The following is a 16,790-nucleotide window of genomic DNA, read 5'->3' as shown; positions in this document are numbered from 1 at the left end:
GCGATGGCAATGGGCGTGGACTAGCCGAAACTCGAGAAGCATAAGGGACATTGCACTGCATGGCAGCATGGAGAGATGGACAGTGGAAGCGCACCATGATTTACGAGCTCAGTATTCGGGCCTCTGTTCAAAGCTGTTGGGTCATCTGATGTTGACGGGTGATACATGTCACCTCGAGACACCCGACTGTCGCCAGCTGAGCTGGTGGCTTTGCAATTTCTCACTCAGCCACCGGATGCCGAGTAGTAGTTAGATAGCGCTACCATATGATTGACGGAATATGGTTAAAGTGTGAACCACGTCGTGAGTTGATCCCTGAATAATTGGAGAACAAATTTCAATAGATTAGTTAGTGAAGGTGAGTGACTGGCGATGGAAACCCAGAGACACAATAATGGTAACGATCGGAAGAACACAACATTAGTTTTGCGAGGCTGACGGAGGCGAGGGAGTCAATTCGCAACCGAAGAGACAAAATGATATGAACGAAGTTATCTATATAAGCTTAGTATTGTCAGTCTCACACCCAGACGACGGCGAAATACCAAGACACACCCAGATTACAGTCTAGCCGACGTAAAGTATTGCTCATCGGCGTATTGCCCACATTCCCTACACTTCCTTAGGTCACGCCGCTCCATCCACTTCTTAATGACCGGCTTAAGTTGACTTCCGAGATCAGTGACATGGAAGGTCTCCTCGTAGATTATGGTGGGTTCAGGATGTATCGACGAGTGACAGTACCAGCGCAGGCGATCTGTGGCATTGCCCATCAATAAAAGTAGAGAGACATGAGAACTTCATAAACACCCACCTATGGCGCCTTCGGGTCTTACTCGCTCGACCACGATGCCAACCGTATTAGCGAAGCGCACAGGGTTGTGTGGAGTGTTGGCTATGTTTGGCGTAGCGTCAGGTCTGTCGGGGCAGGAACGGCTTTACTTCTTACCTGGAAGTAAAAACATTTCGCCTTCCTCTATTCTTACATCTCGAAACTGATTATCTTCCACGACTCTTAACAGCATGCCGCCCTTGTATTGATAGAACCATTCCTGCCTCCAATTTAGCAAGGATCGGTTTAACGATCGCCCTCCGTTGCTGACCTCTGTTTCGTTGATATGATAATCGCTGCGCTCATTAGGGCCTCCCACCGCCATTACCACGAAATCTCCGCCCCGGTGGACACAGAAATTATTTACCGGCGGTTGTAACAAATGTTCATTATTCTTGAGCCAAAGCGGTAAATTCAAGGGGGCAAAAGGCATTATTCGACGAAATTTGCGGGCGGTGGATGGTGGTGGTAGCTGATGAACATCTGTTGCTGTCTTTGTCAAATCACGATATTATCCGCTCAGAAGATGGAGTAAGCTCCCGACTTCATGGGTACCATCGCTGACCAGCCCGACACCGGAGATACCCGGGTCTCACGTGTCAACACTCACATCACGTGTGTCATTTCGTCGTGTTCGAGCCTTGGGCGTCAGACTCGGGCTCATTAGCCATACTATCGACAAACCTTGCCACTGCGTTGCTTTCCATGGTCAGCTCACCGTCTCCAGCGATGCAGGTCATTGAGGCCGAGAAGAAGCGCAAATTTACTTTGGAAAGAGCCAAGGCCAACCACGTACGTTCTAACGATCCAAGTTCAAAGACCCAATTGACCAGGCAGGTATCCTATCTTGCCAGCTGTCCAGACAGCTTCAACTACGGCTGCAGTATGCGAAGCTTAAAGTTGATCACGGATGGGTGAGCTGCTCGGCCCGACAAGGTCGCCAACCGGCTGACTGTTTGCAGCAAAAACAGAGCCTGAACGAAGTAGAGAATCTCTACTTTCGCCACTCTCATCTCCACGGTCATAAATCGCAAGCATCTGCCGCGCCGCTTGTCGCTACCACTACTTCCCAAAATACCAGCGCGGTCGGGGGGACCACTCAATCTTCGCTATCGTTCAAGTTGGGCTCGAGTTTCTCGATGAATTCACTGAGGGAGGACGACACACCAATACTCGAACGATCGATGACACATCTCAACGAATCTGCCGGTGACATCTACGTAGAGCAATCAACGACACGAGTCGATTCTGCACCATTTGCCGGACGAAGTTCGCAACCAAGTACTTCGAAAACGAGCCAATCCCTCAAATCTCAACCCACGGAGCTAATTTCATCGCAAGCACCATCAAACCCCCACTCATCAGCACCATGGCCGTCCCCTCCTTTGGCAAGCAGCGCACCACTTCCATCATCATCTTCCTCATCAACCGCCTCTTCGTCGTTATATTACCGCAGTAGTGCTTCGACGATATCGTCCACGCAGAGCAACCCAGCGGAGAATCGGCGCTTTTCAAATACATCCCTCACATATGATTCATTTTGGTCTTCGCTAGGGTCAACGTCTTCCGCAGAAGCGGGTGCTTCCACCTCCATGTCACGGACGTCTGCCTCGAGAGATGTGAACGGAAAGCCGGGTCCTGCAGCGGGGACCACGAATATTCAAGGAGGTTACCGGCCAAGTAAAGGTAGTCGGCATCCACAAGATAAGGAGAGTTAGTTACTCTTTTACTCTCAGTCGATTCGCCCTTGTATCTACTTCACGAAATATACATCTGCAACACATCTAATATACATGAACCCGGGCCCGCCTCATCTCCAATCTGCAGGCGTGCGACGGTTGTAGACACTTGAATGAGAAATGTGAATCCATCTACCTCCAAGTACAACCCTCGGTCTCGTTGCTCTTCTCGAAACGAAGGGTAAAATCAACAATGATATCGCGATGGGTAAATTTACATTACTATGATAGAAGGTTTACAAGTACACATTGCATTCAATAGCCAGAAGTAGAAGATGCGCTGAGAAAAGGAGACCTCATTTCCAGCGATGTCGTTGGGTCCACGGTTGCGTGACATTATCTCGCGTCCAACATTCAGACACTAATATTCAAAACGAAGTCAGCAAGTCTGGGTATAAGGCAAAAGGAGGGTTCAAACGCACGGAAACCGCAAGAAATAAGTAAAGGACAGTACGATGCTATTTCTTCCGCAGTGCCTATCGTCGGTGCCTCGTTCTGGAGGGGCAAGTAGGCCTCGAAGTCGAACGACTTCAGTTCGGAGAAAAGGGATAACAAGGATCCAAAGTCTCGAATGCGGCCCTACAAAGGAAGTCACTATAAAACACAGCAAACTCAGAAAGAAAGAAGACGTACCTTCGAATCGAACGGCTCCATCACCGAGTTATCCCACTTGATTTTAAGATGTTCGAGGTAAGGGAGGAACCTTGCAATGGATTTCAGGATGTCGTAGGATGTGTCTGTCTTCCCTAAAGAGCATTCCAGGCTACTGAGGTTTACGGAGCAGCTGAACCAAAGAGAACGGATACAGTCTGCGTTTAGAACGGTGCCAGAGGGCTTGCGTGCGACGATGAGCTTGGCACATTTGAGATCGGGGGTCGAGACCACGTCTTGGAAGAATTCATGGGAGCCGGTGTAGCTGGTCAAGTTGAGTAATTCCAGTCCTCCCGGGTGGTGCTTTAGCGCAGGCGGGAGCTCCAGCTTCTTGATGAAGGGGTGGCGGCATAAGAACGTATCCAGGTCGCAGGCATCAGGGTGCTTGGAGCTGGAAGAGGCGTATGAGAACTCCTGGAGATTATCGAACTGAGCTTGAAGAACAATCTCGATTATCGAGAGATCGTCGTAGGTTCCCTCGATGAAAACCAAGCGCTCCAGGTTGTATAACACAGAGAAGTAGTCGATGCCTTTGTACAGCGTCCTCGCCAGGACAGATGGATCATCTTCCATCTTCATATTCTTTCCCTGCCGTAGTTTGCCGGAAGTAGCCAAGGAGATTTCCCAAGCCGGGATTTCGATAGTCAGAGATTTCACGAACGAGTGCCAGGACGGGTACGAGGTGAGGTGACTGATAAAACGCAAAGTATCGCCCCTGGTCCGCAAGCGGACGGAGGCAAAGACCTGATGCTCCAATCGCTTTCTGAAACTCTTTGATACCATCGACAAGGAGCGTTGGGACGAAGCAGGAAGCTCTTTGGTGATGTGGTCGAGGATCTCTGGGGAGAGTCCCTCGAGCATGTTGCGTCGGGGAGCCATGGGTGTGATGCGGAGGTGGTCGCAAAGACTGTCAGGTTATATAACAATCCGAAGCCACTGAGCCACAGGGCCAAAGATTCGGTGGCCCCAAGAGGATCCGAGCACGTGGAGGCATTCAACATGACCTTCACCGATTCCACGAGCCATACCACAAAACAAAAACATGATTACAAGTCGCATAGAAGGTCTCAAGATGGTGGTAGTAAAGAAAGAACGTCACAACTCGTGTCACCCTCCAGTCACGTCAGTATAAATTGCCGCCCGGCAACTCAGTACTCAGTACCGTCTCAGGAGCCCCTTGGAGGATCTTGGAAAACTTGACACAGACAACGCTGGAGGATACTTAGACGGTTTGTCGATGCCTTGCTTCCACTCCAAATCTGACAATCTTTCGGGGAATATAGAAGTCGTTAATTATCTGACATAAATTCTGAACCAAATCGCAATCACGAATTTCCTTAATCCTCGACCAAAAGTCCTCTACCAAAAATCGACTAACTTTTCTCGACTCGAGAAAAAGTGTCATGAGCCCCTGCATCATATATCAAGTCCCGCCTCCGCGAAATCAGTACCATGTAGTTATTGTAGACGTGGATGAACCCCCGCCTGGGGTAGGGACTCGGTCTGTCGTCGTTCCTGCATCGCTCGTGGATGAACTTGTGGAGGAAGTGTCGACGTGTGTGTGTGAGCCCCCGCCCGGGGTGGGCACTGGATCGGTTGTTGTGCCTGCATCGCTGGTCAGCGTGTAGGTCGATGATGCTTGGGTTTCTTCAGGGAATCCCCAGGTGATGCAAGTAGTCGTTCCCGCGTCATCCCCTGGCGCGTTCTGTGGTCTTCTAGTGAGTTCCGTCGACTGTAGTTTCGAGATGTGAATTACTTACTGTCGTGAAAGGGATGGCCTGCACCAAGCGAAGCAACACTACTAAGCAGTAGAACGACCGCATTGTGCTTTCCTGGCTTACGCCTGCAAATTGGACGTGTTTTTAAAAGTGGGAGGACCGCCAAGACAGCGCCTTTAAGGCGAACGCTTCACACCTAGCTACCCTGATCATGATAGGCCTGTCAGGCTCATCTATTCAAACGAGGTTTTGAGGCACTCCATACCAAAACCTGAACGAAGGAGTTAAGTCGGGATCTTATTACTCCTTACACAACGCCTATATTGACACTGATTCCCCGTTATGCTGAAATCTAGAAGCAGGCAAGTCAAGTGACAGTGATTGATAGCGAGAATCATCCGCGATGTAGTTAACATCGGGCTGATGTAGCCGTTCTTGCAGGGAACTACGACCGCTTTTCACCCGTCGCCTACATAATGCAGGCACCTCGTCGTCGTCGGTGGTGACAAGACATGTACGGCACAACCAACAACTCATCATCATAAACATGTAATTGCGGTAGAGGGAGATGTCTCTGTCTACTAACAAGAACTCGGTTACATCCCGTCTGAATTCTCCCTACCCAGCCCAAGATCTCCAGCTTCAACAATTCTTTTCGACGTGCACCCAACGGTTGTCTACCTTTGACCATGATACGCCACCTATACGAGGAGAGAATTGAGTAAGTCTTCGTATTTTTCCATCACGAAACTCACAGCAAGAGAGTGATCTTATAGCTTTCGCGTTGTCGACTATTTGGAGTAGGTCTATGCCTCCTCGACGCTGATCACTCAGGACAAGTGACGGGTTGAAGCTGAGTGCGATCAATTCCTGCATCTTTGCTAGGGATGTAGCTAGGCGCTTAACGGTGTTGGGCTAGCGCAGGTGTCTCTTCGTTAGAGGGAGCCATGAACCTAGGATGAGGTAGCGACATACCGAGTTAATGATGACCGAGCTTGATATCTCGAGGCCTCGTAGGTCCGGAAAGGAGGTTGTGATTGCGTCCACTAATTCCTCACAAGGTCCGGGTTTACTGCAGCAAAGCACTTTCAGGGAGTCCTTACACGACGTTGCAAGGGACCTGATGATATCCTCTGTGCCCGCTTCTGGTGCCTCCGCGCTCCAAGCAATGGACACTTGAAAGAGGGGCATCTCGACGGTTTGTCGGCTGAAGCACCAACTTGGGCCGACAAATTCCTCTAGTTTTGTCAATGCGAGTGTTGGGATCTTGTCTCCACAGAGGGCGTGGGGCGAAAGATGGAGCTCCTGCAAGTTGGGGTGTCTGCCGACAATAAAATCGACGAGGTCTCCGATCGGTTGCAAGTCCGTAAGCAGTGTCAGGTGCGTGAGTTGCTCCGCTTTCAATGCATGGATGACGGTGTTTAGCCTCTTGGAAGATATTTCGTCTGCGGTGATCTCGAAATGCTTGAGCTGATCCAAGTGCTTGACAATGTCGGGCAACGCTTTGACGGCATCACTGTCCGTACGCAATTTTAGTAGGCCATTCGCTACGGCATGATAGTAAAACACGTACGTGATACTTGAACCCACAACCAGATATTTGACGAAACTGGCTTTCGCAGGACGGTGCTTGAGACTTTTGGCCAGCAGCCTGGATTGCTTCCTCTTGTTCAGCGTGATGGACGTGTACAGCTCGCGCATGGCTACTGGGTAGATAGGTCGCGAGATAGAAGAGAGGGCAGCGAGGTCCCTCGGACACAGTTGCTTCAGGATCGCCTGAAGTAATTCGACCGGCAGTACCTCAAGTGACATGTTGAAGGCGCGTAGAAAATGGGAACTCGCCGACGCCCCACGGCGGGGCTATATACTAAGGTGCCACGGTGGCCCAGGTATTTCACCCCTTTGATTGTGGTCTACGGTGCTAATCGGCATTGTGTTACTTTCAGAGGCGGGGCCGCCATATACGTCGCGCAAGGTGGCCTGTGGTCTGAGTGGCGTTGCCTTTTATGGTATATCACTTGCCTTATGAGGGTACGTCAAAGGTGCCTTACAGTTTACTGGACCGGTGGCAAAAACAATCGTGTCATTCGTGAAACAGGCAATCGAGAGTGCAAAGGGGTGAAGCTTTGAAGGCCAAAAATTATCTCCCTTCGCAGAGCGCCGCGCCGATTCTGAAGGAAACCGTACTCGTGGTTTCCATCATACTCCACCCATCACACCATCTTTACTGCGCAGCTTGTTTCTTATCCCTGCGAAGCTTCTCGACGTATATGAACGTCATCACAATCACATCCTTGATGTGGCGACCTTCAGGGTATATTTCCAGATAGGCGTCCCTAGTTGGCGAGAGAAGTCCAATGGAGGAGCCGTGAAAACAAGCAACGGTGGTGTCAGAACCGTCGTTGACATAAAGCTATGATGTGTCATGATCATGTAGCGCCTGGGAGGGTAAATATCGTACCTTTGGCTTCGAGCTGACGCTGAACCTCCACTTGTACTCCCGGCCGTTTGGAGCGGTGAAAATGCGGTTGCTGACCACGCAATATATAACAGAGGCCTATGTAGCGACAACGAAGTACACTCACCTTCCGATGATCCCAGAGAGCGCTGTGCTGCGGAAGTAATTGCTGGTACTCACCTCCCCGCCATCGAACTTGAAGACAGACGACGCAATCGAGTGCCACTCGATCTCTGCAACGGCCCGGGCCAAGCCGCCATCGACAATTTTGCTGATGGTCGTCTTTCTCCCAGTGAAAGCGAACGGGGTGACAATTCTGTAGACAGCTCGTCCGTCCTCGTACAGGACGTTATTTCGTGGATCCTCGCCAGTAGTGAGGGATAGCTTCGTGTTGCTCGGCATGATGGAACGGATTCCCTTCAGTGGTCGCGGGCCTGGCCTTATATATACACGGCCGTACAAGCACAGTAGGAGCTGTCAGATGATAAGCTTGACGTTCGTGAGGGGAGACGCCAGTCGTGCATTTGATCCGATGTGAACGTAGTGTACAGCTACCAGAAATGAGGTGGAGGCGGATCTAGGTCAACGAGACGCTCGTTCTCTTTCCTTTCGATATGTTTCTACAATTACAAAGGTGACCACTATGTCGTCAAGGATGGGTTCGCCCTCTGGCGATATCTCGAGATATCCTGGCTTATTTGGGCCGATAGGATTGAAGGTCGGTCGATGGTACTTCGCTATCAGGGGCTTCTTGGGGATCGAGTCATCGTTGAGATAGAGCTGGAATAGCGCATAATTAATTTCACCGGCGGTAACGTTAACGGCGGGACAAACTTCAGATGCCCACATCCCCATTTTCCACACATACTCCCGCCCATCAGGTGCGGTAAACGCGCGGTGTCTATAATAGGGACAACGATCACAACAGCTTTCTTTATTGATGCTCGGGTGCTCACCTTCCATATGGGCCCAATCCGAATTTTCTGAACAATGTACCCATATCTATATCGTCCCCCCGAAACCGCAGCCGCGACGACTTAATGTACTGCCACTCTATCTCTGCCAGATGGGCGAATTTATCCTGCAAGCGTGAATCCAAGTCCGCGTCGTTGTGCTCGTCTTTGGCACTGGAAACAACTCGTAGGATGGTAGTAACTCGTCCAGTAACCTTGAATGGAGTGGTGATCTTGTAAATAGCCTGTCCGTCCTCAAAGGCTAGAGTGCAGTTCCTCTGTCGGCGCGAGTTGAGGAGGAGCTTCATCGTTATGGTGGCCAGGTTGGCATGGACCACAGGGCTTAAAAGCGTTGGTTGGTTGGTACTGCGGAATGTAGGGAGCGTTCAACACGCCCTGGACATTGATGGTGATGATCTAGGGGCTAGGGACTTCCCACTCCAAGTAGCGCCCGGGCGTTCAGTGGGCCGAATTTGGGACTTTACAACCTCCACCGCGCTGGGGCAGAGTCCAGTCCAAGCGGATAGAGAGGTTGGAATTATCTTTGGCTCATGGGCAGGCTGGGTCAGCTCTAGAATATCCCCGCCGAGTGCGGAACGTCCCCATGCGCAGGCGGGGGTTTTACAGCATTTTGCGGTGTTTCATCCATCGTTTGTGGAGACTGGAGTAGGCTGCTACCTTAACCATATAAAGTGAGCGTCCCTGTAGGAATCGCACCACCGCTTCTCCGATGAAACTCATTCTCTCCGAAGGCTACGAGCCTAGGAACGCTACGCTGTCTCTCCCAAATGGGCAGCCGATGACGCAGGACGGTTCCCCGCAGTTCCAGTTCGCGCCAATGGCACAAATCGAATGGCACAAATTCGACTCTACGATTCTGAGGTTTGACGGGAGCGAATTTGATTCTGATTCATTATTCCGGACGACGGGCTTTGGGTGGTACGGAAGGTGGGCGCCCTAGTCCTGCTTGCTGCTTGACATATTCAAAGATACCAACACGTCTTCGTTGATCAATGTAGTTCCCGTATATTTGTTGCGCCAGATGGAAAGGAGTACAAGTGGAAACTTGGGACATGGGATTTATCGGTGAGACAACATCCGCGGATTCCGCCTCGCAAACTTAGTCAGACATACCGTTAGCTGTATACAAACGACGGATCCAGGCAACTAGTCGCAGACTACCATCGCTCGTGGCTAGGGATGTTCGGTGATTCATGGCTCGAGATATTTCCGTCTGGAGCCCATATGACGGACATAGTTGTTATAACATTCATCTATGCCGAAAAGATTTGGCGAGACAAGAAGAGGGCCAGAAGAAGGTGATGTACGCTGTATAATGTAACTCATGCAGCAGTTTCTGTATAGTATACTTATGTGATACTTTGACGTTGCTTCAGCCGCGTCATACCCGTCGTCAATGAGTTCGCTCATATAGACCATGATTGACCGGTTTCAAGGCAAGGACAAGCCAATCAAGTCTACGGGTGGGTCTTTTGACGACCGTGATCTACGTCCACATTTCAGCCCTCTCCCTGTGAGTTTTTCGTCATAGAAATAGAAAGCGAGAATAAAGGAATTACAGGAGACATTTCAAAAATTGGGGTAATGACTCTTGTACATTCCTTGGCGCACTCTTCCTGAAGCCCTAAAACCGTAAAACCACTGGTTGTCTTGCATTGTGCGTGCGCTCCGACTCCACCATAGCGAAATGCTCCACGATTACGGTTAATCGAAGAAAGTCCCTCCGTTGACGGATACCTGACCACCATCTGAGTTTAGCATTTCTGAAGACGACTCTAGCACGTACCGATTGACCTACGGAGAGGAAAGAAGGCCATTGATCAGTTGACTTGCAGTCGTCGACAAGTCCGAGTTAGCAAGTGACGCACCCGTAATATACGAAGCTCTGTCAGAAACAAGGAAAGAAACCAAGTCGGCGACGTCGCCTGGTGTACCCAAGCGTCTGAGGGGAATGCCTTGTGATCGCTGGGAACATGCCATATATGTTCAGACTTTTTCTGTAGGCATGGAGAGACGGAGGGCTTAGGAAGACGTCCGCACCTCGGCGACAAACTCGCTGTAGCCTATTTTTTTGACGATCGCATAGTCCTCTACTGTTATAGAAGCCAAATTGGAAGGAGTAAGGCGACGAAGTGTTGAGTTTTCGCGCAGTGGGAGAAAACATAACACGCACCCATTTTGGTTTCAATTAAACCAGGTGCGTACGCATTCACTCGGATTCCATAGGGAGCGAGTTCTAGCGCTGTAGGTTGGGTTCAGTAAGTAAGCTCGTAAGCCTACGTTTGTTGCTGAGGGAACTAAATGCACCTGAAGCCTGGGTCAGCCCTCTTACCGCCCATTTACTCGTCGAGTAGGCTGACGCGCCGGCCCATGCTGAGTAATCGGAAGTCAAAGCAATATGCATCGCTGATCACACTGTATACCTACCTTGTTTTGACGTGACGGAGGCAGCACCGATGATATTTCCCCCTGGGGCTCCTCTTTGCTGGTGTTGGGCGATCATCTGCTTCGCGGCGTATTTGTAGCACAGGAATACGCCTCGGATGTTGACCGCAAGTGTCTGGTCAAAGTCCTTGGACGACGCTGAAACCCAGTGTCAAAACGGTTGGAAGAGGCAAAGAGGGGAAGGGCATACTATCGACCATCGGAGTTGTAGTTTGGAGTATTCCTGCATTCGCTACCATCTACACTCATCATTTAGAAGATCTGTAAATGAAGGAACAAGATACTGACCACATCGACTGCTCCCAAATCCTTGACGGTCTTTTCAACCATCTCCTTTACCTGTTCCTCCTCTCTCATGTCTGCTATTACACTCGTCGCCTTCAAATTCCGGCCGTTGTACTTGATGCCTTCAATCTCAGCTTTCAGAGAGTTGAGAGCGTGGAGATTGGAAGGGATATCGTTGACAGCTAACGAGTAGCCGTCGCTGGCGAGACGGAGGGCGATGGCGCGTCCAATGCCCCTACTTGCTCCTGTGACGAGGGCTACGCCTTTAGAGACGGACATTGAGATTTACGAGAGGGTAGGGGCTGCGGGGTTGCTTGCGACACTAAGTGCGTTGGATATGGATGGGAGGGGAATGCAGAGGCTCGAGGGAAGATATGGGCCTTTGTCCTTGAGAACACTCATGAATGTGAATTTAAGGTCGGAAGCTTTCTCGATGTCAATCGAAGAGTCTCCTCCAATCCTGCTCACCACATTAGGTACCATGATACGCAGGCCGAAAGGCTCGGCAGGCGTTAGGATGCGCTAATCAATTGATGAGACCATGATAGTTAGTATCGTATATCTTGGTGAGAAGATTGATTGACGTAGGAAGACCCGTCTTCGCGGGTGGGAGGAATAGTAGAGTCAGGTGAACAAGCTAAGCGAGAGAAAGACATGTGAAGGTCCTATTGGGTGAGCATAAGACGTTAGATCGCATATTGCAGAGAACGAACAAAACACTCACACATCACAGAGCAATCACGACCACTACCCGGTAGCCCGAGTGCTCTATACGAAAGAAAGAGATTCATACCCGATAGAGGAATGGGACCGATACCTAGATTATCCAGACAATGGTCTATTATTTAAATATATACTACATGTAAAACTGGTGGGCCGGGAAGATATCGAGGTCCCGGCCGGTTTTCTTAGTCTTCAAATCGAAACTCGAGTATGTGAGTAACTATCAGGGAAAAGTATGCGAGACGCGAAACGAAAGGGGAGGAAGGAGGGACAATCGATGAATAGTTCGATAGCTAGGCAAAGGAGGGAGTGGGGATTTGAGTTGTCGAAAGACAGACTCAGAGACAGGAAAATAGTACAAACGAAACCAGAGGAGAAAGCAGACAAAACATACATTATTTGCTATTATTTCACATCCACGCCACATCCGCATCCACCACGAATTCAGAATTTAAAGAAAGAAAATCAGGAGAGCGAAAGAAATGGAATCAAGGACAAAGGCGACGGCCCAATTACTTCAACGCAAGGCTCTCCAGCATCTGGCTCAAACACTTGACCGCCGGACCCTCCTCGCGTTGATGGGTGACGGTATCCTTCATCTCGCGCTTAACCTCCCTCCTCTCCCTCTTCTCCGTAAGCACTGGCGTTGGCTCAATGTCCACGACCTTCAAGACAGCTTTACCCTCCAACACCTTCTGCATCTTCTCCACATCCCATTTGCTCGCAACAAAGTGTCTTGGAAGTGACGAATTGGTGCTTGAGCCCGCGGAGGAAGATGACGATGGCGAAGGCGAACCCGCAAACGCCTCCCAGAAAGCCGATCCCAACCTCCTGAACACCGTCTGAGTAGCGAGAGCAGCAACGACCGCGTCGGTTTGGTTCTGCTGCACCTCTCTCTCCCGGTCTCTCTGGAACTGGGCGTACTGCTTCATTGTCACGTCCTTCTCCTCCTCTTTGACCGTCTGCTTCGTCGACCCCGAATAGTACGAAGGCGGCTTGCTACTTTGTGGACAGTAGATAGGAATGGATTTGCCCATCAGCAACGCGCTCAATGGACCGCCAACCATCGCGCCGGAGGAATGGCCATGTGCGTAGGGTGTGTAAGGTGGCGGAGGCGATGCCGAAGCCGGCGAGACGTTGCCCTTGGCAGAAGGCGCGAAATACGCTGGCCGCAACGAACTGGCGAGCCCCGTAAGCGGTTTCGCCGCCGCAGGGGTTCTCTGCTGGTGTTGCTGGTGTTGTTGATACTGCGCTGCCATCCGTCCCCAAAGGTGCATCCTGTACATATCGAGCGTCTTCATCGTAAACGGATTCATATCCGCGAAGCCTTCCAATCCGCCTCCCATACCCATGCCCATGCCATTTCCGTTGTAAGTATCCGCCTCTTGCTCCCGCGCGGTTATTCCATTCAATCCCGGATTGATATTCTCCATCTCCTTCGGATGACGCTCACTGGTATGCACCGTGGCCTCATCCTCACTCCCATAATCGCTGTGGGGGCTGGGGCTAGAGCCTGAGCTGCTAGAGCTCGAATCGCTGCTACTGGCGTTCCCGAATACGCCCATGCCGAGGATACTGCCCCATTCAGGCATGATGGTGGTATGAACTGGAGTGATACCACCCAGTCCGACGCCGGATGATACGCCTCCCCAGAATCCGCCGCGTTTGCCACCGAGGCGAGGTGTAGTAGGTAGGTCTTTCTGAGTATTTGGAGTGAGGAGAGACGACGAGGAAGGCGAGGGTGAAGAGGCGGCGGCGGCAAGTTTCTCCGCGGCGCTCTGTGCTGGGAGAGGTGCTGGTGGAGGGAGGTTGAGGACAACACCATCTAGTGAATCTATACGTTAGTGTTAGGACGAGCAGCGAGAAACGATAAAGAAACGCACTCTCTCCCCCGCTCCCCCTTCCAGATAACAACACCTTCTTCAATGCATCAATCTCCTGTCTTAGCGCGACATTCTCACTCTGCGTTTCGCCCAACTGCGCTCTCACAACTTGGAGGAGATGGTCGCGTTCTGCAATATCCCCTTCCAGCGTCGAGATATATTCTACGAAAACGAAGTAAAGATGAGTTATTGATCGATTCCATTACACCAAAAGAATATATATGAACGCACCTTTCCGTCGAACCCGAAAATTCCTAGCACTGATCTTATTCCTCAACTGTCTCTTCTCCTTACTCGACATCTTCTGGAAGACCTCAGGGGGAGGGCGCCAATCCGCTGGGATATCATCATCTCTGTCTTCCCCTGCAAGGAAGTTAGCTTCCTGCGCAGACATGGCCCCTCCATTGGCCGAAGACCCCATAAACGTAAAATGATGATCAGACACATCGCCTGCTTCCGATGCGGAATCACCGATGCTCGCTGCGTTGCCTGCGGAAGATGATGAGTCCGACCTATCTGGAGATAGAGCAAGGAGATCAAAATTACCTTTGATGTTACCACCAACCCAGTCGCCCAGTCCAAGACTTTTCGCTACGATGGGCGTCGAGGCAGACTTCAGCTGCGCAAGCTTCTCGGGGAGGGTAAGCGGCCGTTCTGCACGCTCGCTCCGATCTGAACGACCTGCCTTTTCCTTGCCAGATGCCGATCGCTTGCCCTTGCCTGAGGTTGTTGCGATGGGGGATGTTGAGACGACTGCAGGAGGGGGAAGGGTTGATGTAGATGCGCGAGGTACACTGATAGCGTTCGAGTTGGGTAGACTCGACGAGTTCTCCTTCTCCAAGGGAATGGGTTTGACCACCAAAGACGGAGTGTACGACGGCGAGGCCCCACCGGCGGAGCTCTTTTTGACAACCCCACCGCCCTGAACTGTACCTCGTCGGGCTTTGCCGTGTCCACCAGCTTTCACTGGGGCAATAGTGAGGGTCAGACGAGGGGCTTGCTGCTGTTGTTGAGTAGTTTTGCGGGTCGACTTGCGGGTCGAGCGTCCTTTCTTCTTCGGAGGTTGATCGAAGTCCATTTCTTCATCTTCGTCATCTTCCTCTGCTGAATGTTCCTCCTCACGTTCCTCGTCCTCTTCTTCATGCTTGCTAGGCGCGGGTGTGCCAACGAGCTGGGGGTTGACGCCCGATTCAGGAGATAGCGCGGGGGTTGACTCGTGGGCGTCCATTTCGGTGCCAGCTCTTGGATCCAAGTTCGCGGCCGTTGGAGCTTCAGTGGATGCATCAATTGGAACGGAGAGATCCATATCCATCGATAGCCCCGCTATGTCCATCCCCATCGCCCCGAAATCCATAGCCATGCCAGAGAAAGCGTTCCCCATGCCCATTCCAAACGAGTTGAAAGGGTCGAATCCAGCAACTGGTTTCGATGTAGGGTTAGCTTCATCGTCGATGAAGGAGAATATATTGCCACTGGGGCTGTTTGATGAAACGTTTTGATACGGATGAGTGACGAAAGGGCTTGGGTCGAGGATGTCGGGGAAGGCGGTGGGTAGTTGTGGTTGCGGCGGTGTCTGAAGAGCTGCGGGTGAGTGCGACGAGGTCGGCGACGATGGACCCGAGTCGTTCATATCTGATGCTGTTGACGACGAAGCTTGGTTGGAAGCGAGGGTTGCTGGGGAAGTCAGAAAGTCCGCGTTCAAAAGGTCTGCGAGGTCGTACGACGCGGCGTACGGGGGAAGAGAATCATCGCCAAGCATGGCGTGCTTGTATGCGAGCAGAACGATCTAGACGATGAGGAGCGAAAAAGTTGGCGTTGGCGACGGGTTTCGAGAAAACAAAGTGATTGCGGGGAGAGAGAAAGGGAGGGCTGCGGCTGCCAGTCGCGCCAGACAGCATTACATAAGACACCTTATTAACCCTCGGCTCGATGCCGGTAGTCTCCATTTGGCGTGCTGCCTTGTTGCCGTCTGAAGCCGAACGCGTAAGTTGAATCAAATCGAACTTTCTGGAGCCTCGTCAACATCGTCGACGACAACGACGCTCCATTTCTTGCTCATTGATTTCTCGCTCTCTCGACGAAGACGAGGACTCGCGACTCATATGCTTTACGACCGTTCAATGTCCCATCGTGGTAGTCATCTTGATTCTCTACCAAGTTTATCGGTTCACACTTCAGGGAAACTCTCGCTGGGAGGAAGATGAACATCTGATGACCTTGCGACGTAGCTACTGTCTCATCTTCATCACCTGGAGTTTGAAACTTTCTTGTTTATCTCGGACATCGATATGTTCGGGACAAACCGCCGTTACCAACAACACAACGCCAATTCAATCCGCTATTGGTATTTTTTTGCACGAGAGAATGAGGATTTGCAATGTATGGATACGCTGGTGACTACAGTGGTATATCCATTGGCTGCAAATTTAACTCTGACTTTGGAGGGGCTAGCCGGAAATTCGAACAGGCAATTCTGTTAGAATTTGAGTCTACGTTCGGATCTACTCTACTATCACACTCGAAGGTATACTACAGCACATCCCTGCAACGTGTATCTAATATCTCCAATATCTCATCAGCATCTACAGCCGCGAAGCTTAGGCACGATTCACCTTTGACTCGCGACCCGTTGGTTATGCGGTTCATCATGGTGTGATCGAATCGATGCGGACGGCTCGCTGTAGCGTCCGCTGTGCAGCAAGTTCGAGTTTTGAAGTGATGCTGAAAACTGCGAGAAGGGGATGGCTGAGCGACTCGCATCCAAGTTCTAAGGTTATGATTGGATTGACTTTTGGGGCGATCCCTCGTTTCAAACCATGGGCTTTACGTTCCGACTCCAAAGAAACTACATGCAGGTGTGGAAACCCGTAGAAGTGATCTGCGGGGCTTTCTCCCGCTGCGTTCTCCCCAGAACATTCGCTCTAACCTATTTGTTGATCTTTCGGCCGGGTTCTTCTTATGCCTACGAACTCTCAGGCATTTCCGGAGGCTGATTCTGGGACCTTCGATGGATTCGGTCGGCTTATTGTGATCGTGGTTTCTGTTGCGGACGCACGAATACGTTCAACCTTGACTTCGCCTA

At 51.0% G+C, this 16,790-nt stretch overlaps 7 protein-coding genes across 7 annotated transcripts; 1 reads left to right on the top strand and 6 right to left on the bottom strand.

Moving 5' to 3' along the window:
• Positions 1 to 1,537: 1,537 nt before the first annotated feature.
• On the top strand, positions 1,538 to 2,550 carry PC9H_002238 (uncharacterized protein; the record flags this gene model as incomplete). Its single annotated transcript, XM_036771880.1, has 3 exons — positions 1,538 to 1,624; positions 1,687 to 1,746; positions 1,795 to 2,550. 3 exons carry the CDS (start codon positions 1,538 to 1,540, stop codon positions 2,548 to 2,550), a joined length of 903 nt encoding a protein of 300 aa, XP_036626501.1.
• A 317-nt stretch (positions 2,551 to 2,867) lies between these two features.
• PC9H_002237 (uncharacterized protein) lies at positions 2,868 to 4,101 on the bottom strand (the record flags this gene model as incomplete). Its single annotated transcript, XM_036771879.1, has 3 exons — positions 2,868 to 2,932; positions 2,994 to 3,150; positions 3,205 to 4,101. The coding sequence occupies 3 exons, from the start codon at positions 4,099 to 4,101 to the stop codon at positions 2,868 to 2,870; spliced, it is 1,119 nt and encodes a 372-aa protein (XP_036626500.1).
• Positions 4,102 to 5,582: 1,481 nt separating this feature from the next.
• Positions 5,583 to 6,752, bottom strand: PC9H_002236 (uncharacterized protein; the record flags this gene model as incomplete). Its single annotated transcript, XM_036771878.1, has 3 exons — positions 5,583 to 5,641; positions 5,696 to 5,855; positions 5,916 to 6,752. The coding sequence occupies 3 exons, from the start codon at positions 6,750 to 6,752 to the stop codon at positions 5,583 to 5,585; spliced, it is 1,056 nt and encodes a 351-aa protein (XP_036626499.1).
• Positions 6,753 to 7,164: 412 nt separating this feature from the next.
• PC9H_002235 (uncharacterized protein) lies at positions 7,165 to 7,800 on the bottom strand (the record flags this gene model as incomplete). Its single annotated transcript, XM_036771877.1, has 3 exons — positions 7,165 to 7,353; positions 7,402 to 7,471; positions 7,526 to 7,800. 3 exons carry the CDS (start codon positions 7,798 to 7,800, stop codon positions 7,165 to 7,167), a joined length of 534 nt encoding a protein of 177 aa, XP_036626498.1.
• Positions 7,801 to 7,980: 180 nt separating this feature from the next.
• PC9H_002234 (uncharacterized protein) lies at positions 7,981 to 8,659 on the bottom strand (the record flags this gene model as incomplete). Its single annotated transcript, XM_036771876.1, has 2 exons — positions 7,981 to 8,299; positions 8,355 to 8,659. 2 exons carry the CDS (start codon positions 8,657 to 8,659, stop codon positions 7,981 to 7,983), a joined length of 624 nt encoding a protein of 207 aa, XP_036626497.1.
• A 1,417-nt stretch (positions 8,660 to 10,076) lies between these two features.
• PC9H_002233 (uncharacterized protein) lies at positions 10,077 to 11,381 on the bottom strand (the record flags this gene model as incomplete). Its single annotated transcript, XM_036771875.1, has 9 exons — positions 10,077 to 10,109; positions 10,159 to 10,166; positions 10,241 to 10,337; positions 10,413 to 10,465; positions 10,546 to 10,614; positions 10,680 to 10,745; positions 10,800 to 10,955; positions 11,008 to 11,056; positions 11,106 to 11,381. 9 exons carry the CDS (start codon positions 11,379 to 11,381, stop codon positions 10,077 to 10,079), a joined length of 807 nt encoding a protein of 268 aa, XP_036626496.1.
• A 956-nt stretch (positions 11,382 to 12,337) lies between these two features.
• Positions 12,338 to 15,467, bottom strand: PC9H_002232 (uncharacterized protein; the record flags this gene model as incomplete). The annotated part of the gene is made up of 3 exons (XM_036771874.1): positions 12,338 to 13,659; positions 13,709 to 13,870; positions 13,940 to 15,467. The coding sequence occupies 3 exons, from the start codon at positions 15,465 to 15,467 to the stop codon at positions 12,338 to 12,340; spliced, it is 3,012 nt and encodes a 1,003-aa protein (XP_036626495.1).
• Between the last annotated feature and the right edge of the window lie 1,323 nt (positions 15,468 to 16,790).

This window comes from Pleurotus ostreatus, assembly GCF_014466165.1.
Source record: "Pleurotus ostreatus strain PC9 chromosome Unknown scaffold_10, whole genome shotgun sequence".
In the NCBI taxonomy this organism is placed as follows: Eukaryota; Fungi; Basidiomycota; class Agaricomycetes; order Agaricales; family Pleurotaceae; genus Pleurotus; species Pleurotus ostreatus.
Note: the sequence above shows the minus strand (reverse complement) of the source record. Positions and strands in the feature narration are given on the sequence as shown.